At 40.9% G+C, this 27,032-nt stretch overlaps 1 protein-coding gene across 4 annotated transcripts in view; it reads right to left on the bottom strand.

Moving 5' to 3' along the window:
- Nucleotides 1-27,032, bottom strand: part of LOC122068435 (choline/ethanolaminephosphotransferase 1) — a 76,583-nt gene that overhangs the window by 25,378 nt on the left and 24,173 nt on the right. For all 4 annotated transcript variants that reach the window (XM_042632294.1, XM_042632293.1, XM_042632291.1 and 1 more), the window contains 9 exons: nucleotides 16,616-16,691; nucleotides 16,497-16,519; nucleotides 16,320-16,420; nucleotides 15,126-15,220; nucleotides 14,942-15,010; nucleotides 3,146-3,215; nucleotides 2,246-2,309; nucleotides 2,121-2,161; nucleotides 1,945-2,029 (listed from right to left, as the gene is read on the bottom strand). In XM_042632294.1, the coding sequence (XP_042488228.1) occupies nucleotides 1,945-2,029; nucleotides 2,121-2,161; nucleotides 2,246-2,309; nucleotides 3,146-3,215; nucleotides 14,942-15,010; nucleotides 15,126-15,220; nucleotides 16,320-16,420; nucleotides 16,497-16,519; nucleotides 16,616-16,691 (624 nt within the window). The remainder of the gene's footprint in view (nucleotides 1-1,944; nucleotides 2,030-2,120; nucleotides 2,162-2,245; nucleotides 2,310-3,145; nucleotides 3,216-14,941; nucleotides 15,011-15,125; nucleotides 15,221-16,319; nucleotides 16,421-16,496; nucleotides 16,520-16,615; nucleotides 16,692-27,032) is intronic.

Genomic DNA, 27,032 nt, shown 5'->3' with positions numbered 1-27,032 from the left:
GTGGCAATTCTTCCACTCAGCAACCCCATTCTGAGCCGGAGTATCCACACAACTAGTCTGATAAATCATCCCATGATCAGAAAGGTAAGCTTGAAAGGACCCTCCAAAGTATTCCTGGCCATTAAATTACGCAAGAAGAGACTATACAAGGGGGTAGAAGGGGGGAGGAAAAAATCCAACAAGACAACAACCAAAGAGAGGCAAACATCAACTTGGGGGGGACAATGTAAGACAAAGGGAGACCCCAGGCAACGACTATATGTCTGTTCTTTGGGGGTCACGAATAAGGCGATGCTTTAAGCAAACATATTTGCAGGAGATGTCAAAGTAGATGGCATTCCAAATCTTCTCATACAAGCGAGAATTGAAAGTCCATCTAAAAAGATTATGCTCCATCCAAAGGTGGTTGATGGTGGTGCAGAAGGCGAGATTCTCGACAGTATCACAGATGGTGTTGCCCCTGAATGTCATATCGATCCAGATTCCATTCTCTGCTGAGAGGGAGGGAGCGTCTATGGGAAGGCCAGCAAAGGCTGTCTTCTTCCAAATGGTGGAAGAAAAGGGGCAGGAAAAGAGTAGGTGGTCAACATCTTCTGTACCATTCTAGCAGAGACAGCAAGAAGGATGGATGGGGAAGTGGTCTTTCAACCAGATGGAATTATGCCAAGGGGCAAGAGGAGCAAAGGATCTGACATGATTCCAAGCGGAGGTAGAGGAAAAGAGACCGGAGGGGGAGGAATCTTACCTGCTGGAAACTTTTACACCCCACAGCAAAACTATCATGCAGATACCAAGTGAAGAAGAAAGATATTCTCTCAGATATAGAACTAAGTGGAGAGGAGAGGGAACAGACAGAGTAGGGGCGCAAAACAACAGCCCAATGAAAAGGGAAAACCCTAACCATTTTTCAACTTTCTCAAGGAAGAATAACATGGTGATCCAATATCATTTTAGCAAGTTACGAAACTAATTCGGAATACTCCAAGCCATTTGTATATAACACATTCAATATATATATATATGTGTGTGTGTGTGTGTGTGTGTGTGTGTGTGTGTGTGTGTACATGAAAAAATTGGCTTCATGCCTGGCCAGGTCAGGTTGAACCCAAGCCCTCAACCCTAAACTAGCCCAGCCCAACCTTGGTTAGGGTTTCCCAACCTAGCTGATACATGGGCCAAGCCTTCGAGCCCCAGCCTCACTCAGTTGACCTGTATGTCTCACCATCATTGTCAAGGAGTTGCTTTTGGTGACAATGCACCTTATGGAGGCCAAGGCGCTTGCCTACGTTGCTTTTGATGTAAGCTTTTCTTTTCTTTTGTTTTGCATGAATGATGAATCACATCATGCTTTTACTTCAAAGGGACAATGGTATGAGTGCAATATTTTCTTACTGAATTTCAATCATAAAATGATTTAAAGTGAAGTTGCAATTCTGCTGTCTTCCCCACCCTCCCCCTCCAATGTGTCTTTTATGGTCTTCCTAGTTGAACAACGAAATTTGAATAAATTGAAGTTGCAATGTCCAATAACATAACTGAATAAAGAAGCTGAAGGTGCCAGTTTTTCCCCCCGGAAAAGCCTGTTGCATGTCGCAGCACAGAACTGGGTTCGAATCTGTCCACGTCTCTCCTCTTAAACACCCCCACCCCCAAAAAAAAAAAAAAAAAAAAAAAACTATAAGAAAAAGATGTGTCCATCCCTTAATTATATTTATGGCTCACCTTGGAAGCCTGACTACTGCCATGGCTTGCATTGGTGCCATGACAGATTAAAAGCTATGGTCCCCATATATCACAGTACTTTTAGTACCAATTACAAAAGAGCCATAAAAAAGTTTAAGAGCCCCAAGATCTACTGTTTGGAAGAAGAATCCATAGCATTCATAAAGTTTTATCTATAGAATCAAGAATGGGGTGAGCATGCTGAATGCATTGATATCTTACCACAAGAAAGCCAAATGCAAGTCCAGTTCCCACCACAACTAGATGTGGATAGTTCCCTATAATACCAGAAGGTGACAGATAATCCCTGCACAATTAATCAACCAATCAGATTTTGTATGCAGCATGATATACTTTTTAAATTTAAGCATACATAAAGCAGGAAGCACAGAATATACCATACTAGAACTCCTCCAAGGAGCATTGCGAAAGGGTAAAGCTGGCAAGTAAAAAAGAGATCTTTTAGGTGAATAAGAACCAGCAGTCAAGTACTTGAACAAAAACAGTATAGAAACAGTATTACCATTGCTAATGCCTGAAGCATGCTTCCTCTTCTTGCTTTCACAACCTTATAGACATTGTATATGCTGCATAGGAACATAATAAAAAACGAGATAAAGCTACGATGCATCTTATTGGACAACATAATGAAATTACTCAGTTCAATATTATGCATAAATTTAAAATTAGTATGTTATAGAGATATATATTCAGGTAAAGGTAATCTATGATGGAATGAAACCCAAGTCCATATCCCCATTATGAAGCTGTGCCAAAATGGGTAATCCAAGGGGACTCAAAACCCACAAACATCAACAGCATAAATAGTGATATTTTAGCCAACCACACTCCAAAGGGGAAGAAACAATCAAATCTACACCATAGTTGTCACGGCGTCAAATTGATCTAAGGCGGCGGAGGGGTGGCTAATCGATTTGGCGATGAATCGCCCATTATGGCGTTGCCATGGCGGTCAAATCCCCCATGTGTCATTTTTTTTTCCCTATTTTCAAAAGTTATTTAGTATGCTACTTTTTTATTTCCCCTATTTTCTAAAGTTATTTAGCATGCTACAAGCCTACAATATATACCCTATAACATATAAAACCAACATTAAGCAACATCAAATCATCAAAAATCAACATAGCCCCATCAAAATCACTCTGCATTTTACAAAAAATCGACCGCTTAGTGAATCAGGCTTGACCTAGCATCTATGGCGGTGCCATAGCGGCGCCTATCAGCCAATGGCGACCGCCATTTGTGAGTCACATGAATCGTAGCACTGCCATGAACTTCTTTTTCCGCCAGGACGCCAAATCGCCTCCTTGGCGACGCCATGACAACTATGATCTACACACAAATAGATGAATGAAAATTCACTTCTTGTGTTTTGACCACTGAAAGGAGTAAAGCCACTTACTTGAATGCTACTGTTGGTATAACAGAAAAAGCCACCATTGCATATAATACAACCCTGTATGTAGGGATATCTGGCAATTTTAGAAAGAAAAAATGAGATTGCTAGGTCAAAATTGGAGGAAAAAACCAACATGAAAATATTATCCAAAAATGAAGAGATTGAAAAGATAAAGATTGACAAATCCAAGGCAACAATTGCAGCATAATGATGAAGAAATATCACAATCAGAAACCAAACTAATTAAAAGGTCTTGGGAAATTTTCTAGGTGAAGTTCACTATCAGTACACCAGCTTGACTTCAAAATCTTTCCTTCAGTAACCTACCGATGGCTTCTCTCAAAGCAACACATAATTCCCCAAATAAAGCACGTAAAATCAGAGAGAAGATAGATAGAACAAAAGATGTAGAAACTGATGAAACGTAACCAGCAGGGACATAAGACCTTTTAACTGGAAAAACTGCTTCACCATGTCTAAATGCATGGCATATCTCATTCTCTTGATAGCATTATCCATTATGCTAATATTTTAGAACCACCCTTATTCTCCAATTAGTCAGAAAAAGAATCAGAACCTGTGGCTACACAACTCAAGTAATGTTACAAAGGGTAATAATCAAAAATAGTTCAAAAGGGGACTTTTTCTTTTCAAGTTCTTTTGAAGACCAGCAACGAGTATGGTTCCACATCCTTTCAAGGTAATATTGGAAATCCTTGCCCCACCCCCCCCCCCCAAAAAAAAAAAAAGAGTGCGAGGCTTTAAGGAAGTTTGGGGAGGGGGAGGGGAGAGAGATGTCAAACATAAGAATCTGTGAGGTAGATTGCAGCATACAATTCAAATCATAAAAGCTAGCAGAAGATGTATATCCATGGTCTATGGTAGTATGAAGGTGAAAAAGGGGGTCCAGTTCATGATTATATCGTTTTAGAACGCAATAATGGGGTTGGTAGACCTAGGAAAATACAAAATGCTTCTGAACCAATAATGCAATGAAGATAAATTTATCTGATCCAGATTTCTTCAATCTGCAGACAGTTTATCAATGTGCCGGAAACAACCTTGGAATCTGCTAACCTCAAAAATGACCAAATTGTATTTGGTCAAGATTAAATGTGTTCATGATCTGAGGAAAGGTTTTTCAAAGTCTCAGATGCAACCATAGCGTTGAAACAAAGGAATCAAAATTCCCCAACACATCAATGGTATAATTGGTATTATATTAGGTACCAATCATAGTTGTCAAGGCATAGACTAGGCGTCCAAGCACCTAGATCTCCTTGGCGGGCGCCTTGGTCGCTTTGCTGGTGTCTCCTTGCATCCACCCCATAGTTAGTAAAATACACGTATTATACACGTATAATATGCGCATCCGAACGTTTAGTTCAAAAGTTCGTAATTTGGCGTATCAATCCAAAAAAATCGTTTAATACGCGGATTTTGAAGATAATTGTATTATACATGAATAATACTCGTATAATATGTTACATACTCAATAAAACTTTTAGATTAAAAAAAAAAAAAGTATGAGATTAACCCAAATGGGCCAAATCCCGATTCCCAACCCTTATCTTTTATCAGGAACCCTAATCGATCGAAACTATAACCCTTCTTCTTCCTTCATCTAAGTAAACCAAAAAAAGGAGGAACCCTTGCCCCAGTGACCCCTTCTCCTCCATCTCCATGATCGGCAGCCAATGACCGAGGGCTATAGGTAAAACATCAATACCCCCTGCTCTCATTCTCTTCTCCATTTCTCTTTCCATCGATTGTCGAAAACCCAATCAACCCTTTCTCTACTCCATTTCTCTTCCCATTGGTAGTTGAAAATCCAATCGAGGGGGATTGCATCTGCAAATAATTTTTAACAAGAAGCAAGATTCTAAATAGATGAGTCACATGGACAAAGATGGCTAAGGGTCGGATTCTCCAAAAGGGATTGAAATGAAAACCTTTCTAGGAAATTTAGCATATAATCGCCATTTGAATTGGATTGAAAATTATTGATAAACATGGTTGCAATTGGACAATGTGAAGAATTAGAAAGAGGGAAATGACATGGGTGTTCTCCTCCCTCTATTCTTGCAATACTGCATCTGAGAAATCAAAGGAGTTGAAGGGAGGAGGTTCTTGAGCCTTAAAATTGATCCGGGACCAGTCTTAGATTGTACCCCCATGGAAATTTCAAGAAAATCTAAGCTCATCTCTGGGATGAACAATTGCAAAAGCTTTTTCTCCATCTTCTTGAACCTTGTTTTCGTACCAAGAAGAAGAAGAGAACATGTAAAAGTTATGAGATGAAATGAGGTTTGATTCTCCTCTTAGTTCTTTCTATCATACCCTTTTTAGGGGTTAAATTTGATTAATATTATATGTGAAAATTCAAAAGAATGGGAAATGATTTTAAATTGGAAAATCAGATTAGATTTTAGTGTCCATAAAAGCATGATAGATTAGGATTTAGTTTCAAACAATCATTTTTAGTCCCGGATTTTTGCTCCTAGATTTTTACAAAACAACCGTAGTAAACACGTATTAAACCAGTACCGTACCATTGCCGTATGTGTTTTATTGCGCCAAATTTTTTGAAACATATTATTACCATATGATCCATTTAATTACCGTACGTATTCGTTCCCGTATTATTGCTGTCCCCGAACTTACTAAATATGATCCACCCCCCCCCCCCCCCCCACCCCAACGCCTTGGGTCGCCTAGATACCATGATAACTATGGTACCAATCAATATATGTCACTCCAGATGGGGTTTAGTCAACATGCCAGACACAATACTGGTAATAATGCAGTTCAAAAGAACAAGGAGGCCAGCAGCAAACCAGGCCATCAAACTAGAACAAGAATGACCTAATATGTTTCATTTTGTGTATCCAATGGGTTGTAAGGGCCGTGGGTTGATATTTTAATGGCCCCCCAAAGTTGGTGGTTATGAAACTCAAGCATTTAATGCACTAAAACCTTCAAGTAAGGTGTTTTCTCAAGATTTAAGCATGAGAAAGCACACACACTTGGCCTCTTCTCTTTTCTCTTCTCCTTCTCTCCTAGGGTTTGTTCCTCCTTTTATCTTGGAAGAGTTAGCGAAAAACAATCCCTAAACTTCACTTAAATACCCCCAACAAATGACCAAAACCCCAGCTTGGTCCAACCACCCAGATTGAACTGCAAACCAGTTTGGAAAACTGACCTTTCTTCATTGCAAGGGCCATAACTTCTTCAATGTAACTCCAAAATGGGCTCAGTCTTGTTTTATCTGAAAGTAGACTGAAATATCTACAACTTTGCCACAAATAGCCTTCCTCCAATTTTGCTCCAAAGATACTCAAACTTTGCTCAAAGTTGGATGAACTGAACCCATCACGAGTAACTCAAATGGCACATATGCAACCAGTTTAATGAAGCAATCGGCTGGTTCAGCTCAAGACCCAAAGAGCATACCAGCTGAATCCGATTGGTCAACTGGTCAATCGGTAGTCCGGTTGGCTCTATTTCAGTGCGATCATATGAAAACGGCTATATCTTCATCAACCAAACTCCGATTAACCTGATTCTTTTTCCCATGTATAGAAGACTCGAAGTGCTACATTTATCATGAAGACACCATTAACCCAAATGTAGTGCACGGATCCCAAAATGGGCTTGAACCCCGAATGATGTGTAAGACACTGCCCTTTCAGCTTATGCACTCCCTAAAGATTATGTCAAAATATTCCACTCCAGTATCAGATCAATGCGATTCTTGTTGCATTGGACTCATGACTTGAAGCACTGCAAATTTCATGTGTATGACTTCTTCCCATCCCGCCATTTGAATTTCCAAAAATGCTCTCAAACATGCTGCCACTGCATTAAACTATGATTTCTTCACTTTTATTGAACAAGGCCTTCACACGATACTTCCACCTTATGCCAAACCTTGCACAAGCATGTAATCAGGTGTCCTATGCTGCCACATTGGCCTGGATACCTCAGTATCCCTACCAAACTACCATATCACTGCCAAATCACTGTTTGGCCATTCCAGCTCCTCCAACATGTTGTCTACTGTAAGTGACACAGTTACACAGCCATATAAGTTTTGAACCCTCAGAAAAATCATTGTCATATATCAAGAAACTGTCTGTCCTTGTCAGCTCTGCTAGGACATCTCTGGTCACTGACTCATTGTAGATGCTTTGCCACACTAGTACATTGCGCCTACCCTCTGTACTTACAGCTGCCATCTGTACTACCGCTCTACTAACTGCACTCTGTTGACAACAATGACAACATCACACATGCACCACATGCACTGTGGGTAGTGGGTACAACACAACCCTATAAACTACCCTTATGGAATGTGTAGTACACGTTCTCTGGGGAAAAAAATTATATTTTTTATATTTCATTCACAGGAGTCCAAAGGAGTTATCAAACCATGCAAACATTCGGTTTTTATAGCAACCAATTATGTAAATATATCCATTCCACCTTAAGCAACATTCTCTGAGATTGTTGTTTATGACCATAAGTAGTCTCGTATACATGTCTTCAGTAGTTAATAATTAATTCCAAATTCACATAAACTTAAGGAACATAAAATTCAAATCCCGGCATGAAATGGTGCAACTGAATGGTTGATTTCTAAAATGATTGGAAACACTAAAATGCACCAGTTATTCGAATATGTCATCCATTTACCCATTCATTACCCTCTTCATAGTCGCTTCTTCCTGCATTGACCATTCCTCAGTTCTACCCTCAGCATCGTGAACTTCAGTGTTGTCTCCAGCAAGCAAAAGTTTTGGCTCCTCTTATCTTAGACGATAGGTGAGACTGAATTCTCAACCCCTCCCTTGGTTTTAGAACCCCAATTTTCGTCTCCTTGATACCTGGAAGTTCTCCAAAAGTATGAAAATCTGGAGGACTGTACCATCCATTCCAGTGTGGTTTGAAGCATCTGATTTTAAGGTTTCATATAGTATTCTCATAACGAAAATTGAATGAGAATGTTGTTTGCAAAACAACTCTGAAGGCCCAGTGTGGATGCAAGAGCCTATGAGCTTTTAAACATAGTTGTCACGGCACCCAGGCAAACCAAGGCGGTTGAGGGGAGGAATTTCAAGGCCACAACAGCAAGGTACCAAGGCGCCAGTCAAGGCAAAGATGCTTGGATGCCTAGGCATCGTCTACTATGCTATTACGAGCAAAAGCCTACATCGATTCTCCTGTTGAGACCCATTTCTATCTTTATAGATTTCTCGGGATACCTTCTTACAAAGTTTTTTTTATAGCATCAAAAATTGCCTCTAGTTAAGGTAGGCAGCCCGGAAAATAGACATCCATAGGAATTAGCTTATCAGCTCCCTAAATGTTACTACAAGAATCAGTACTGAACATCCATCCATAATAGTACAGACTCCAATAGCAACGATATATATTGATTCAGGCATCTGCTCATATAATATCACTAAAGAAGGGGCTATTTTGAATATTACCATGTCGGTACTAGCCCATAATGATCAAGTCGAATCATGGACCTATTTCATGTGAGACCCATACATAACTGTTGAATGTAATAATGACGTGTCTAATGGACACAGGTCAGCTCTACTTATAATATGGAGAACATTCCATAATGAAGTAAAAGACTAAATACCCCTAAAAAACAATTCTACCCATGTACCCATTTACAACACTCCCCATCAAGCTGGTGCATAGATATCACATATGCCCAACTTACAGTTAACAGGATGAAACATCTTACTACTAAGACCCTTAGTAAACACATCAGCCAGTTGTTCACTGTTGGGAATAAGAGGCACACTAATAAGACTCATATCCAGTTTCTCTTTGATGAAGTGCAGATCAATCTCCAAGTGTTTTGTTCGATCATGTTGGACTAGGATGTGAGCAATGTTGATGGTAGGTTTGCTGTTACAAAATAGCTTAATGGGAAAAGTAGCAAGGACAGCCAAATATGTGAAAAGACCATAAAGCCATAGAACCTCACAAATGCCATGGTCCATAGCACGGAACTATGCTTGAGCACTAGACCAGGCAAAAAACTACTTGCTTCTTGCTTCGCCAAGTAACAAGGTTACCACCAACAAAGGTGTCATAACCAGTGTAGACCTTTGGTCATCAGATGAACCTACCCAATCAGCATCCGTGAAGGCCTCGACCCAAAGGTGATCATTAGGAGAAAATTGGATGCCACGTCCTAGGGAAAATTTTAAGTAACGAAGAATGTGCAGCTCGGCTCCCATGTGTGACGAGTAAAGATCATGCATGTACTGACTAACAAAGCTGACGGCATATGCTATGTCAACACGTGTATGAGAAAGATAAATCAAATGCCCAACTAATATCTGATATCTCCCCTTATCGACAGGATCACCTTCCTTGGTAACCAAGTGACCATTAGCATTAACAGGAGTATTTGTCGACTTGCACCCTAACATTCATGTCTCAGACAAGAAGGTCAAGCACATACTTTTGCTCAGACAAATAGATTCCATAAGAAGACCTAAAAACTTCAATAACAAGAAAATAGAAAAGTTGTCCAACATCTTTAATCTTGAATTCCTCACCTAGGTATTTCTTGAGGCGAGAAATTTTGCAAGGTCATCACCTGTAATAATAATATCTACATAGATTATCAAAATAGCAATCTTTTCACCAGATCTCTTGATGAAGAGTGTGGTTAGCATTGCACTATAGCCTTGTGAAAACGCCTGAACCAAGACAAGGGAATTGCTTCAGCCTATATAACACACGCTTCAGTTTGCACACTTTCCCTTGGGTTTTAAAGCAAGTGACACCAAGAGGAATGTCCATATGCATTTCCTCGTCAAGTTCCCCAAAAAGGAATGCATTATTCACATCCAGTTGTTAAAGGTCCCAGCCTAACATGGATCGTGTTCATCTTGGCCACTGGAACAAACGTCTCCTTGCAGTCAATTTCATAAGTATGACTGAAGCCCTTGGCAACAAGTCTAGCCTCGTAACAATCCATTGTAGCATCAGCCTTCTGCTTAACTATAAAGACCCACTTACAATCAACTATCTTCTTCTGTGAGGGAGGACACACTAGATCCCATCTATCATTCTTCTATTCTTCCTTAGAGTCTGCATCTCCTCAACCATAGTTGTCTGCCATTGTGAGTTTGCAGTTGCTTTCTACCAGGTATGGGGAATAGAAATAGAGGACAATGAGGACAGAGAGGACACAAAACTATAATACGATGGAGAAAGTGAGTCAAAAGATATAGTTTTAGCAATAGGATATAAAGTGCAGAACCTAGTACCTTTGCAAACAGCAATAGGAAACTAAAGAGCAGGGTCAAGTGGTCAAAACTAACAACTGGAACATCATCAGGATGGAAAAGAGAACTACCTGGTTAGAGGGGACCGGATCAAGTTTGAGAGGTGACGATTGGCATGGTAGAGTAGGTGCAGTAGTTTGTGTCTGCTATCTGCGACCATAAACACGCATCTCTAGATAAGGTCAAGTAAGAGTAGGATTGTCAGCCTCCCCCTGAACAAGAACATTGGTAGGTATAACAGATGGTGGTGTATCAAGTTCAAAAGGTAGCACATCTTCCATTGTGGAAGAAGAGACCCCCCGAAGAGGTGGCATAGTGTAGTAAGACGCAGATTCGTGAAAGACATCCACAGTCACAAACCAATGCCAAAAGGGAGGGTGATAACACTGGTACCTTACTAAGTGGCAGCGTACCCCAGAAAAATGCATTGGATACGAGGATCAAGCGTCCCATGAGGATGATGATCACAAGCATAACAGACACAGCCGAAGACCTTGGGACGAATGGGAAAAGCAGTAGAGCCTTGGAGAAGATCTAAAGGGGAGCGGAAGTCAAAGACCCGAGAAGGCATTCAGTTGATCAGAAAAGTTGTAGTAAGAACCGCATCACTCCAATATTAAAGAGGAACATGCATCTCAAACATGAGAGCGTGTAACCTCACAAAGATGGTGATTCTTCTGTTCGGAAACACCATTTTGAGCTAGATTATCGACACAACTAATATGATGGGCCATCCCATGAGCGGAAAGATGACCCAAAAGAGAGCCTTCAAAGTATTCGCAGCCATTGTAACTTCAAAGAACCTTAATAGCAGCACCGAATTGGGTCTATACCATATGATGGAAGTACTGACAGAAATGAAAAACCTCCCCCTTGGTTCGCATCATATAGACACAAGTGGTCTGAGAATGGCAATCGATAAAAGTAACAAACCACGAAAAACCATTCACATACACATAATGGGATGGATCCCAAATATCATAATGTATTGATGAAAAAGGAGCGACACTTTATTAATAGAAATAAAATAAGTGATCTGTGATCCCAAGTTTGTTTGGCCAAAATGCATGCCTCACAAAAAAGAAAATGACTAAAGTCCCCAAAGGAGGATGTCCCAAACGACGATGCTACTGTAGTAACTCAGAGATGGGAGGTGACGAAGATGATGGCTAAAGAGACTAACTAGAGATTGAAGACGAGTCATCATTAAGCAGGTATAGACCACCGTGCACCCTACAAAGCCAATCATTGCCCATGTCACCAGATCCTAAAAAACATAATGAGAAAGGAAAAATGTGACTTTGCAATTAAGATTGGAAGTGAGACTACAAAACAGTCGAAAGAGAAAGTAGGATTACAACGAACAGAGCCCTTTCCAAAATTAGTGGAATTAAGTCCTGTTAGCCAATATAACTTTACCAATACCAGAGCAGGAAGTATATTGAGAGAGAAGGGTAAAAGAACATGTCATGTGATCTGATGCCCCAGAGTCAATAATCCATGGGAAGGACTGAACAAATGTACAGTGACCACAAAAATAGGTACATGAACTGGATGGAGTGGAGTGAGCAGAACTCGCAGATGCAGATACAATACAAGAGCTCTAATCGAGTCGAAAGATGTTGAAAGGTAAGAAGCTCATCTAATGATAGAGAAGTTGTTGGGATGTTTGGTGCAGAGTCAGAGGCCTTAGTATGGTTGGCCTAACCAGAATTACAACACTTTCCACCACCTTTTCCAAATGTGCAGCAAGGCGGCCATGGAGCTTTCAACAGGCTCCTTGGTATGATGCTCCTTACCGTAGTAGTTGCACTTTACAAGTGCTTTGGTAGAGGAGCCACCAGACTATGGAGTTGCACTATAGGACTAAATACTGAAGACAAAGGTTGATCTCTCTGTGGGAGTGGTAGAGGAGCCATCAAACTATGGGGCTACACTATAGGACTGAATACCGGAAACAAAGGTAGATCTCTCTATAAGATTGGTAATCAAGGATTAAAGTATCGGTATCGGCCGCCATATCGGTTAGCCAAAATTAAGATACGTATCGGAAGGTATCGTATCGGAGATATGCTAAGATATGCTAAAGATACGCACATAAATGGATAAGAAACACTTTTTTATACACTTTTGCACAAAAAAATAGTTAAAAAAAGCTATATATAACATGTATTATGCATAAATAGCAAATTGAGAGTATCGCACTAAGAATCCAAGGTTTGTAGTTGTCCCATAAATGTAAATCCTTGTTCCCAACCTTGATTTCCACTTTAGTTAGAGAGAAAATGGTTGGCAGTAACTTTGGTACAAAAAAACCTCAAAAAATTATGTTTTTCTGAAAAATTACTCATCTTGGCCATTTTATGACTGTATCGCCACGTATCGGTGTGTATCGGTCAATACATACCGATACATACCGAAACGTACAGTTCACTTTGATTTTGAATTTTTCATAGAGTATCGGTACGTATCGGTGCATATCAATGCGTATCGTATCATATCGGTGGTGTATCGGGGGTTTATCAGTGCATATCGATAAGACACATCAATACAAAAGGGTTTTAAAAATTCCATGTATCGTATCGATAAGGGCCGATACGGTACAATAGGGACCGATACTTTAAACCCTGGTGGTAATAGGTAGTGGAAGCATAGTAGGACGGCGTGTCCTCAAATTGCATCAGAGAGTAGTCTTGCTCCACAGTAGGAAGGGGAGACCAACTAAAAATATGAGCCCACAGTTGATCATATTCCAAATTCAGCCCTGCTAGGAAATCATGCTCTGATCTCTTCCCATTTCTAGAAGCTAGTGGCATCAACAAACTCCTCATAGAAGTCCAACTCCTCCCACAGAGTTTGCAACTCAAAATAGTAATGACAAAGTTAGCCCCTTCTGCTTCAGGTCATGAACCTTCGAGAGAAGTTCAAATACTTGAGCATCTAAGTGTCCAATGTTGACTTCCATATCTTCGCAAAGGAGTCAAGAAGAAGATAGCCCCAAGCAATCTATGGCTGTATAGAGTTGACAAGGAAAGCCTTAACATGAGAATTTGCACACACCCATTTATCAACATCTATACCTACTTGAGCATCATTCCCAACCTAGGAATAAGTGTCCAATGTTGACTTCCAATTCTTCGCAAAGGAGTCAAGAAGAAGATAGCCACGAGCAATCTATGGCTGTATAGAGTTGACAAGGAAAGCCTTAACTTGAGAATTTGCACACTCCCATTTATCAACATCCGTACCTATGGTAGGCAGCTTTGTGTCTCCGGTAAGATACCCATAATAACCATGGGATTTGATGGAGATACAATATGAGCGTGAGCACATAAGATAGTTGGTACCATCTTTTTTGATAACACATGGAGGGAATGTGGGAAGGGTTCCAAGGGAGTTGTCACCACCAATGGATGTAGTTGAGCTCACAGACATGGTTACCACTCAAAGAGGCTACAGGGATGTAGACTAGTTGGAAGAAGCTAATGCACCCACCGCAAGCAGCAAAAGCACCAAAAAGCAAGGACAAAACCTTGAAAACCTAAAAATCGATAAGGGTACAAAACTTTGATTAATCGATTTTCTATGGGTAGGTCTCCTGAGATAGAAAAATGGCTACCACAAGCCACATAGCAGGTGAACAACACCAAAGGAAAGTATCATCAACACAAATCAATGCAAAAAAGCAGGGAAAACAAAACTTCGACTTCAAAAAAAATCAATTAGGGTGAAAACCCTAAAATCAATATATGTAAAAAGGGGTTGTGTCTCTCAGATCATTAGGAAAGATCAGAGAGCCCAGACAAAGGAGAAGAGAAGGGGTAAAGAGGCTCTCAGTAGTTTAGAGAAGCGCCACCAAGAGACAGAGAGAGAGAAAGGGAGGGAGGTGGTAGGGCTCTAGGGTTTGGATCTCCACTCTGATACCATGTTGAATAGAACAATGACTTAGTGTCTAATGGACACATGCCAGCTCTATTTACAATATGGAGAACATTCTAGAATGAAGCACAAGACTAAAATAACTCTAAAAGACAATTCGACCCTTGTACCCATTTACAACAATAACAAAATCATCTATGAATTTGACCATAACATATAAAAAAAGGTCATATTGAACCCACGCGGCTGAAATGATGGAAAGTTGTGGAGAATCCATGTAGGTTGAGTGTTGTTTAGGGCCATGAGTAGTCTCGTAAAATACTTTGTCTTTAGTGGGTAATATTTCTTTTCCAAATTCACAAGAACTTTAGGAATTTGAATTTCAAATCCTGTTATGAGATGGTGCAACTAAATGGTTGATTTCTAAATCCTATAAACCACAAATATCTGTAAATGTAGAAATCCAACAGGTCAAGATCAAATATACCATTAATAATTGGCAAATTTAATTCACTAACCAAAGATCTAGGTCAATGACACTTTTCCCAATAGGAAATTAAAGAGATTTTAACTACTTAATAAATCAGGATAATCTTACCATAAACAAATGGTAACCAACTGAAGAATGGCATAGATTTCCCAAACGGTTGGACCCACCATTCAGCACCTGAAATAGGAAGGAATTATAAAGCATCAAAGGCAATAATAAAAACAAAAAATTAATGCAAATCAACTGAAAAAAGAAAGAATTGAGGTGCCAGAATATAAAACCAAGGACATACCAACAATAGATGTGAAAAAATGGCTCATGTAAATCAGCATGAGACCTTCTGTAGGTCCATTTATTGCGGGAAGAATAAGTGTGTTGGTAAAGAAGCTAGAACATAGACAACATCATCAGAAAATAAAACAACATAACCTTCAACAATGAGGATAAATAAATGATATTTGTTTAGATAAACGAAAATTTTTATAGTCATAAAAAGGCGTACAAGCATCGAAGATACAACACCAATCCCCAAAAAGGGCAGTAGACCCCTACATAATCCAGGAAGTATCAACCTACACTGAATTCCTCAAAACACTGAAAATGGCTAGATCATCTACCAGAGAATCATTGTAGAGAAGCCTACAAGAGAATGAGACATTCATAGAAGAATCCAACTGGCAGTACAATGAGAAGAGACCATAGCTGTCACAGCGTATAGGCGATCCTAGGCGTTGGAGGGGGGAGTAGGTGACCAAGGCACCCTTCCAGCAAAAGGCACCTGGATGCCTAAGCAGATGAGAAAGACTCCAAGAACAATCAATTGACTATGATGGAAAAAACGATGATGGTTTTGGTCTATCCTATAATTTTCTAAAGATATAAAACCCATGACAATCATAGCAATCGCCCACTGCACAAAGATTTGTTATTTGCTTTGGCCACGGCTTCTTTCCTTTTGATCTTTTTATTTTAATGTATAACAAAGATTTGTTATTTGCTTTGGCTTCGGCTTCTTTCCTTTTGATCTTTTTATTTTAATGGATAACAAAGATTTGTTATTTGCTTTGGCTCCAGCTTCTTTCCTTTTGATCTTTTTATTTTAATGGATAAAAAGATGTATTGGGATTCGTAATCATTTTTGTTTTGATCTTCTTGTTGTTCCACTTTAGGTGTTCTTTCTTGAATTATATCCAACACAGGGTTCAATACCGTGTGCTGAGATATATGATACTATTGTAAGGGTTTCAATAGTGGGCTAAAGGTTATGAAATCACAGTCTGAATTGTCCGAGCAGGCGACTAAACCACTTAACTGTTGATTTCCAGGTTATAAAGGTTCAACCTCCAGCTAAGTTGTTAAAAACAACATAACCTACCAACAAATATGGTACTTGACTTGTCCAGTTCTAATTCCAACCAAACATATGAGTAGACAAAGGAAAGGAAATGTAACAAAAGATCTAAGTAGTACCATCAGGATAACTCACTGTTCCCATGTTGCACAATAAAATGGGATGGCTGAAATAACCCAGAACCAGAAAGTGTCACTTCCGCACATAGCAGTGCTCCCAAAAGCCAAGGCTTCAAACTAAAAAAAGAAACAATTTTCGACAGGAACCAAGAGAGCATTACAAAAAAAATGTCAACTGAAGTAGAATACATACCGCACATGCAAGTGCATCACATCCTGTGAGAGATTTTAGCAGATCAATAGATATACTTCATCAATAGGAACATTTGTAATGGAAAATTTAGGCAAAAGTGCATGAAAAAGAGAAATCACCATGATCAAACAGCTCCCCCAATGGACTGGAAGAATTTGTACGTCTTGCTTGCTTCCCATCAACAGCATCAAATGTCTTTCATAAATGTTCAAAGCAGTAAGCATTTCCGGTGATAAAAAATTGTTCCTCATATTTTCTACATGATGATTATGAAGAATGCAGAAATTACAAAGAAAATATAAGAATGGCATAAAACATTCACAAAATGACCACTTCAGTACAAATTTGCCTATGGGGACAAATTTTTTGGATTCCTCCCAGATCACATAGGAACAAAAATAAGAGTGTCAAACCTAAATCTCAATCACAGCTGTGCAATAAACACCATTCCAACCCCTCCCCCAACCACCAAAAACAACACAAGTCATTATATGCCAGCATCAATTGTGATGGAAAAGAGATACACTTGAGCAATTATGTCCATTATCTCATTTTCACTACATGAAGTAAAAGGGAGGAGGTTTTCCTCATAAACAGAGCTGGCTGCAAGTAGACAAATGAGGATGTTGACATAGGTGATTCCCAACACTACAGAAAATAAACACCAAAACCAAATGCAACTAAATATGGTTATAACTGATACATGAGTAATGAGGATGGGAGAGGAAACTCTTAGACCTTTGGCTCTCAATGCCATTTCCTTTTCCATAGGTAATGGCCAGGCTACCTCCTTCTTGATGGACCCTTGCACCCAGCTGGTATCCTCACCTCCCTGGTATCCCCCAGAACCAATTACTCCTCTGGTATATCCAAGTTTGCTACTGTTTCCTGTATCCTATCCCCTCTTGGCTGGTCCCCTCCTTCCGCCCCTCCCCTTCATGATCTTTGGTCCTCTCTCCCTCTCCCTCTCCCTCCTGGCCATCGAGGTAGGGAAGATAAATGCATCTGGATTCATTCATCCAATGGGATTTTCTCTTCTGCCTCGGCTTAGTCCTTTGTTAGATCCTCTGATCTTGTGGTTCCTTGGCGTAACCTTGTTTGGTTCAAAGGCCACATCCCTTATCACAGCCTTACTCTTTGGAGATGTCACTATTGCCTCCCAACCCAAGCCTTCCTCATCCACCGCCAGATCCCTATTCCCCCCTCTTGTTGCCTTTGCCCTCAAGGTACTAAGGACATCCCTCATCTCTTCTTCTCTTGCCCCTTTTCCTCCTCCATCTAGAAATTGGTCCTCTCCAAATGTTGGCCATCAACCAGACCTATTCTTCCTTTTGACAGAAAATGGATTTGGATTGACATAACTTTCTCGGGATCTTTCATTTTTGACACCATTGGGAAGCTTGCTTTTTCTGCTACCATCAACCATATATGGATGGAGCGAAACATCCGTAGATGGTCTTCCAATTCTCGCTCCTTGGACAAGATTTGGAAAGCCATCTACTTTGATGTTACCTCCAAAATCCAGTCCCTCCACCATAGGCCTGTCCCCAGATCCACTAGGAACAAACATATCATTGCCTCCCGGAATCTTCATATTGACACCATTCCTCATACTTGACCTCCCCATCCTTGCTTGCTGCCCTCCCCCCCCCCTTTTTGCTTCTCTGTGCTTCTCCCCTCCTTCAGGATTATATAGCTGGGTGTTTTCTTGTCTACTGATTCGGTTGTGGATCTAGTTTGGTTGTAATCGTTTGTTTGTTTTGTTTTGTTCGGCTTGCCTCGGTTTAGCCTCCCCTCCCCATTCTCCCCCTTGTATATTCTTCCCTTTTTGGTAATGAATTTAGGGAAAATTACTGGATTACTCAAACTTGGGTTTTGACTTGCAAAATTACCCAACCAACGATTAGGTTAACAAAACTACTCAAATTGAGTTTGGGTATTACAAAAATACCCAAAATAGTACTCCACTATCACCCAAATTTCATTTTTGACATTTATGCCCTTTCCTCTTCATCCCGTCATTCACTACCACCACGGCTCCACCCCAGCGACGTCGTCCTCACGAAGAAAAAGGAAAGCCACGGCAGCCAGCAACATTGCACCATGAAACTCAGCCGCCCCCTCCATTCTTCCTCCTTGGTCGAACCCTTTCTCTTCCTTTTCTTTCCTTGTTGCTGCAACTACTAAACAGCAGCCACCGCCTGCAACTTTCTCATTCTTCTTCCATTTCTTCTTCTTCACTCTACTGAAATCTGACCAGCACCCCTTTATTCCTTCCGCTTTGATTTTGACCTCAAGGCTCTTCCATGGTTTTCGATCGGGGAGCAGGGATGACCCATCACTGGCTTCCCACTCAGGCCGATGGACTCGGTTGTTGCTGGTCGAGTGGAAGGCCAGACCCCAAAAGCCACGGTGGCCAACAACGTTGCACCATGAAACTCAGCCGCCCCCTCCATTCTTCCTCCTTGGCCTAACCCTTTCTCTTCCTTTTCTTTCCCAGCTGCTGCAACTACTAAACAACAGCCACCGCCTGCAACTTTCTCATTCTTCTTCTTCTTCTTCTTCTTCTTCTCCACCACCTGCAACTTTTTCATTCTTCTTCTTCTTTTTCTTTTTCTTTTTCTTTTTCTTTTTCTTCTTCACACTGCTGAAATCTGACCAGCACCCCTTTATTTCTTCCGCTTTGATTTTGACCCCAAGGCTCTTCCATGGTTTTTGATCCAGGAGCAGGGATGACCCATCACTGGCTTCCCACTGAGGCCAGTGGACTCAGTCGCTGCTGGTCGAGTGGAAGGCCGGACCCCCAACCTATGTGCATGCATGACACTCCACCAGAGATCTTGGTGATTTGGGGCCCTCTGTTGCTCTATGTTGCTTCCTCGTCTTGCAGCCCCGTCAGAATATCCCAGTCCACCGAGGCTAAAGCAGGGAAGCAAGGGTAGGAGGTGTTGCTTGAAGTAAGGTGGAGGCAGGGGTAAAAATGTCAAAAAACATATTAAACTGAGGGTTGGAAACTGTTTCGAGTAGTTCGGTAAACCCAAACTCAAAAGTGGCTAATTTTGTAAACTCAAACTCAGTTTGGGTAATTTGGTTAAGGGAAACCCAAAAGTGGGTAATCATGTAGTTTTCCCATGAATTTATTTATTCATCAAAAAAAAAAAAGATCAGTAAAAGAAGGATGAAGAGAAACTTTATGACTTAATCAACCAATAGATGATGTTTATTATTCATCAAAAAAGATTGATGACTTATTATCCAACTAAAACATATGGTCTATATTCTATAAATTTTGGCATGCAAGAACAGAATTCCTGCACAAAGTCTTAAAAACCTAAGAGGCTAAGGTTTAGACGATTAAGTTAGGTCCCTGTACATACCCAACTTTGTTCTTCAAGAATATCATAACAGATTGAGGAGAGAATGAGATAAGGTTGGCTTGTAGGAATAGAATATTTTATCAGCATTGCTACTGTTAGTTCCCAGTCTACAATACACCAAACCAAAAGATTGACACTGATTGCAAAAGGATGAAGAAGACAAAAAGGCCCTTTAACGAACAATGCAAGGTGAAAAAGTGGAGGTGTTCACATTCACTGAGAGGAAAAAGAATATGTACTGTAGACTCCACCATAGAATGAAGTTGGCTACACATTGCTGAAGACAATAAGTGAGGCTCAACTCATAAGGACCTAACCCCAATTACACAACTACTTCCGTATGCATGTTCTGTTCTGCAATTCAAACCTATCTTGGACTATATCTCCCATATAATGAAAAGCAATTACGTGTTTCATCTCTACCTCAACCCAGAGACTTTTTCCCTTCATATTGTTCTTCTCATGATTATAAACATTGACATGCCAGCCAAAATATGCCCACATATTTCTGTATCAACAAATACAAGCATGGCAGATATTTCAACATAGGTAGTACAATTTTCAACAAGTCAACTTAAATGCTGCTTCTCGTATAAATAATTGCTATGCAGCTGACACAGGGACATTAGTAAATCAAAAAGTGTAAGAAAATAATTAAAAAAAAAACAAAAAAAAAAAAACATATATTAAAGCAAATTTGAAATAAACAAAACCACAGCTACATAATTTTGAATGAATGTTTTATCTTAGACATTAGTTGTAGAATTTCTTCTCAAAAAAATATGTTTACAGAAAATTCTTCTTACAACGACAGGATAGCCTTATCCCAACTAAATGGGGTTAGCTACATGAATCCTTGTTTTCCAATCAGCTCTATTCAAAGTCACACATGATAGAAGGCCTAAGGTATGCATGTCTCTCCTCACCACCTCTACTAGGGTTGTTTTAGGGCCCCTAGCTCTTTTAGATCTTTAAATCTGAATCAAAGCACTCCTCCAAACTACAGCATCCAAAGGCCTCGGTTGAACATTGCCTTGCCACCTCATACGACTTTCTCTAGCTTATCTTGAATTGGAGCTACTCCCAACTCAGCTCTAATGTACTTATTTTCTTACTTTGCCCTTCCTCGTTTTTCCACAAATCCATTTCTGCATCCTCATCTCCAATACTCTTCTCATGAGTCAAAACACTTGACCTCCCTGCTCTGATACCATGTTTGCTACCATTTCACCTAAGATCTTGAATTGTTAGGGATAGCCAATGTCAATGTATACATTAACACTTAGAAATGAATGTAATTTATAATTTTGTATTGATGTTAACGCTATCAATTATTGAAATAGGCATAGATACAGAACTTCAAAGCTACCAACGGACTTCCCATTGTGCAACCGCAAAGTCTAGTCGGAAGACTACTGCTCCTAGTAAGTCCATATCCATCACCTTATTTTCTTTCTTCAATATATGTACGAAGTACAAACACTAAAAGGACCATTACCCATCGTTGGTCCCTACGCGGGGTCCTAAGAGGGGTGAGTTTGGAGTCGGTCCGTACTTACCTTTGGCATTTTGCACACAAAATACAAACACTTAACAACAATAATCTGAATGCTCTAATACAGGTGACTAGTGGGTGCTATATGGGAAAGAAGCACCTTAACTTGAGGAATATAGCATTGATAGGGCTCTTCCAGACATGTCCCGCCTCCGGATGTGAGCATAAAACGAGTACCTTTTCACTTATGAACTCTAAGAGGCATAACTGATTGGGCCATGCACGGCAGGGGAATTTGGTGTATGTCACTACAACATGAGACTAAAGAAGCAGCATATGCAAATAGGCATGGAAAATAACAAAGATCCAGTCAAGCTCAACAGAATCTTCTAGGAAGAATCAGATGAGGAAGATCCCCTCCACAAGTGGGTGACGAATTGAGGTACCCTTGCATTGAATAAGCCTAGGGGTAGGCTCAACACTAAGATTGCTTATAAGATGGATGCTGATGTTGACACATTTATGTCTTCCTGAGAGGGCCGAGTTCAATCAAAAAACATCAACATTCTGAATCCCAACCTAGCAGGGGAGATGAGGAAGACATCGGCTATTCACATTCTAGCGACCACACTCGCCAACCATCCCCATCTACAGGTGGTGGTGATCCACCCACCAGAGAGGAATAGGAACAGTCATGGTTTAAGTCATCAGAAACAGATCAGGGAACTAGCTGATTTCAATTGGAATTGGATGATTCCTTCACAATTCTAGAGCAGTACAATGAAGCAGGTAGGAATCTGATCAGACTGGGAATCAGCAGATCCAACCTTATTCCATCAGATGCACTTCTCAGGATTATTAAGAATGACATTTAAAAAAAAAATAAATAAAAAATAAATAAATAAATAAAAGGAGGATTATATACAAGCTCTCCATGTGGAAGCCTACCAATTTTCAGGGAAAAAACAAACGTTATCAAGTCCAGAACATTAATGGAGGGAAGAGCAAAGGGGAAGGGGAAGAAAAGAGAGAGGTGGGGAGGGGGAGGGGGAGCCGGAATAATGGAGCTGTTGTGTAAAAAAAAAAAAAAAAAAAAAGGAGAAAGATGGAGGGGCAGGAGAAGCTGGAGATGCAAAGGGAGAGGATGGGGTCAGGCAGCGCTAGGGGTGTAAGTTTGGCCCTGACAATCCGAACCCACCCTAACCCGCCCTGAGCCTGAACCCTATCTAACCCGACAATGAGAGCCAACCCGACCCAACCCTGTGTGGGGTTGGGCCGGGCCTGGGTTGAGCATAGAAAACCCAGCCCAACCCTAACCCGCCCTGAGTCTAACCCTGATTATTATTGTGCTTTGTACAATGCAGGTGTCTCTCCTAACCAAGGGAGAACCATATTTCCTAATGGGAGTTTCTTGTGTAACAAGAATATGATAGAGAACAATATAGCCAAAAGAGAAAGCACAAAGCCAAAAGAAAATTCCATCTCTACGGCCATGAAATAAGGAATAAGGAGAGGTGGGGGCTTACAGTATATATTGGAAATAAGCATTATTGAAGATCAAGATGAAATTCTAACAACAGTGAATGATTGGATTATGTCTTAATATGTTGACTTTCGATGGAGGAGATTAAAAAAAGGGTCACTTGGAAACACAGGGGCACATGGAATCTCCATGAAAGAATGCTGAAATATCACGTTCAAAATAGTTTAATGGAGGAATTCATTTTAGCATTTTAATTGAAAACCCTTTGCTTCAAATCTGTAAAATTTCTTAATTTTCAAATGTTGTACCAGCTAGGGTCAACCCGACCCAACCCTGAGCCCGGTAGGGTTGGGCCTAAGCATGAACCCGGTAGGGTTGGGTTGAGTTTTGGGACTTAGGGTTGGGTTACGGTTGTAAGAAACCCGGCCAACCCTGCCTTGTTTCATCCCTTGGCAGCGCAAAGGGTAGAGGGTGAGGGTGGCTGAGGGTAGAGGGTAGAGCTACAAGGATGGGGCAAGGAGGGGAGGGGGAGAGAAACAGAAAGGGGACAAGGAGAGAGAGAGAGAGAGAGGGGGGGAGTGCCAAGGATGGGAGGGGAGGGAAACAGAGAGGTGGGCAGGGAGGAGATTCAAAGGGTGTAGAGAGAGAGAAAGAGGGGGGAGGGGGTGAAGCGGAGTTGTAGAGAGAGGGGGTGATGCGGATCCGGGCTCCAAAACCGGGATTGGATCGCTTATGGGCCCACAAAAGAACAAACAGTTCAATGTAAGCAAACCAGTGGCAATCTTGTAATTTCTGGCACAATTTAAAACCCTTTTAGAGTGAAATAACTGAATAGGGACAGCTGGAATTAATCCCAAAAGAAAAATTCAGTTCTGGAAATAAATATGGTGATGGGGTTAATCTGAAGTAAAGTTTTAAAAGCAAGGGTTTTGCTCTACAACAAGGGACAGGGACTTAGTTATAATAACAGAACTCATTCTTTAAAAGGCAATAGAAGAACCTCCTCCTTCCTCTCGATAGAACACCAGGCCAAGGCGGTAGACCAGCAGTGCTTCGAAGGAGGGATCTCCTTCAACTCTTCTCTGTTAGGCCTGAAATTTCAGGCGTAGGATCTCAAGAGGAAGCTCTACCAAGCCCACGAGATGGTTGCTCAGATCAGCAGGCTGGAAGGATGTGGGAAGAACCTGAGATGGAAGCTGGCGGTGGATGCAGCTGCAGCGCAACCGATGGGGAGTTTCAAGTAAATCTTCAGGTAGTAGGGTCACCCCTATGTTGGCTTCCTTCGACCTAAATCAGAGGTTGAACAGAGGCCTGTTGGAAAAGTTCCAGCAACCCTGCGCTGGTGGATTGTTGCAGAAAACACAACAGAAAAGGAGTAGTAGTAATAACATGTAGATGGGAGGGAAGAGATGAAGGGGAAGAGAGAGGGAAGATTAGAGAAGGGGAGACACACACACGAACCATGGTTCTAAACCAAAACTTCATTCACTATTCAATTCCAAAATCTGAAAATAAACCTCCACTGTCTTACATGGCTACTTAAAGGAAAATACCAGACAATTAAAGGAAACTAATTGAAAAGGGAAACTACTCTAATTAGAAACTAAGATCCAACTCAAATAAACTTGACTCCCAAGCTATTTCAAAAGGGAAATAAATCAAACACAAAAAGGTAACTAAATAATCCTTTGCCTAACTGCATGATCCAAGGATTAAAGTATCGGTATCGGTCGTCGTATCGGTCGGCCAAAATTAATATGTATCGGAAGGTATCGTATCGTATCGGAGATATGCTATGATACGCTAAAGATACGCACATAAATGTATAGGAAACACTTTTTTAAACACTTTTGCATAAAAAAATTGTTAAAAAAATCTATTGATAACATGTATTATGCATAAACACTAAATTGAGGGTATCGCACTAAGAATTCAAGGTTTGTAGTTGTCCCATAAATGTAAAATCCTTGTTCCCAACCTTGATTCCACTTTAGTTAGAGAGAAATATGGCTGGAAGCAACTTTGAAATAAAAACCCCTCAAAAAATCGTGTTTTTCTGAAAAATTATCCATCTTGGCCATTATCTGATCGTAGCGCACCGTATCGATACATACCGATACGTACGGATACTCTACAATGCGTACCGATCGATACATACCAATACTCACCGATACGTACCAATCGATACATACTGAAAGGTATATTTCACCTCGATTTTATATTTTCCAGAATATCGATACATATCGGTGTGTATCGATGATGTATCGGTGCATATTGATATGTATTGTAGGATATATATCGATGTATCGTATCGATGTGAATCGTATCGGTCAGCTAAATTTTAAGATACGTATCGTATCGGTATCGAAGATACTTTAAACCATGAGTCTGCATCATGGGGAGAGAGAGAGAGAGAGAGAAGCCCACCTCTTAAGGCATCGATGAGTAAGAACAAACCCCGACAAGCTACTTAACCAGTGAACATTGAGAGGGAAAGTGTGAGGGACATGGTTGTTGCAACTTGGATTCCAAAGAAGTTTTTGGACAGCAGCAAAAACTGGGGATTGATGATGGTAAAGGTCTTCAAAGTAGCAGGGCTTGGTTGGTTCCCAGATTCGTTCCCTTCCTTTGCTGCTGCTGCTACCATTGGAGGTGGGGATGGCAGTGGCTCTGCTACTGGCTGGTGGTGGCGCCTACTACTACATCCGAGCAGTGGCGGTCACTTGTAGAAAGAGTATGATGCCTTGCCTTTGGACAAAGAAAGAGATCTTGCAAAGAGGGGCGAGACAGGCTTTCAAAGCAGGGGGGCAGAGCAGGGGAATTTATAGAGGTGGAGTGAGGCAGGGAAATTTGTAGAGGTGGGGTGGGGATTTACAGAGGGGTGGGGCCAAGCCAAGTTGCAGGGAGCAGGGAGGACAAGTGTGAGAGGGAGGAACAGAGGGGAGAGGAGAGAAATAAAGGGGGCAGGAGTTGTTGGGACGGTGTGGGAAGGAGAGGAGGGCAAGGTTCAAGAATTTGTTTCATTTCACCGTTTCGGTCAATTCGAAACTACTAAAATTTCAATGAAATTTTTCCGAAACAATGTATTTTTTCCATGTTTTTCGCTTGGCCTTTTGAGGGGGCTAGTGGCTAAAATGAGCAAAACAGAATGACCGAAATTTTGGCAAAAAAAATTTCTTTTTTTACTGAAACAAGCGAAATTTTGATGAGATGAGCAAAATTTCAACGAAATAGTGCTGATACTAGGTTTCGCCTCCTTTTTCGTCTCTGACATATCAAAATAAGTGAAATTACCAAAAGGGCATAGGTTGTAAGGATCTAGCTAGGCTTGAGCTCTGTTGGCAAGCAATTATGGTTGGAGGCGGTGGCTACAGAGGCACCGGTAGTGGTAGTGGCAATGGAGGTAGCGGCGGTGGCTATAATGGCAACAGTGGCTTTGGAGGTCGTGGAGGGGGTTGTGGAGAGGGGGAGAGAAAGGGGGGGTGAGAGGAGAAATATCTCGAATTCAAACTATTTTTTTTTAACCGATTGAGAGGTGAGAGTCAGCTTAACCATGCCACCCAAGATCTTGACCATGGTGCGCCTGCCTCTTATAGAGGCTACTCGAGAGGTTCGTGCCATCAGTTGAGATCAAATGAGGATGGCATGTATATAGACCAAGCTTGTCTAGCATACTTGGAGGCATTAATCTAGAGGAGAGTATTGGATATCCTAAGTTTGCGCGTGGGTAGTGGTGTGCACCGTCATTTGCCAGACAGAGCTCCAATTCCGAGTATGGTGGGTATGGCTAGTAAAGCTCTTCTTCATTCCCTATTGGCTATGGCAGTCACAGTGTGGATCATCTTTAATGGAGAGCAGCTTATTATCATACCAATCCCCCAAGCATATCAGCCCGGTCCACCCAACAGCTATGGTAGGTCGACATATGCATCTTCCCAGCCCCGCAATCTATATCTTAGGTTGGGTTACCTAGAGTATATTAACGATGACACAAATAGGGCTTATTGTGTTGGACTTTGAGCGTTTCTACAGGCATACCATGACATGGTTGTCATTTGTGATACAATCAAAGGAATGTTTTCGTTGGCGGCAGCCATCTTCTAGTGATTTCGAGCCTCCTATTCCTAAGAACTCTACACGGCATCGTCATAGACATAGGGGTGTCAAAAGTTGTACTAATA

The sequence above is a fragment of the Macadamia integrifolia genome, unplaced genomic scaffold (genome assembly GCF_013358625.1).
Source record: "Macadamia integrifolia cultivar HAES 741 unplaced genomic scaffold, SCU_Mint_v3 scaffold39, whole genome shotgun sequence".
NCBI lineage: Eukaryota > Viridiplantae > Streptophyta > Magnoliopsida > Proteales > Proteaceae > Macadamia > Macadamia integrifolia.
The sequence above is the reverse complement of the archived record's forward strand: the minus strand, read 5'-3'. Positions and strand labels throughout refer to the sequence as shown.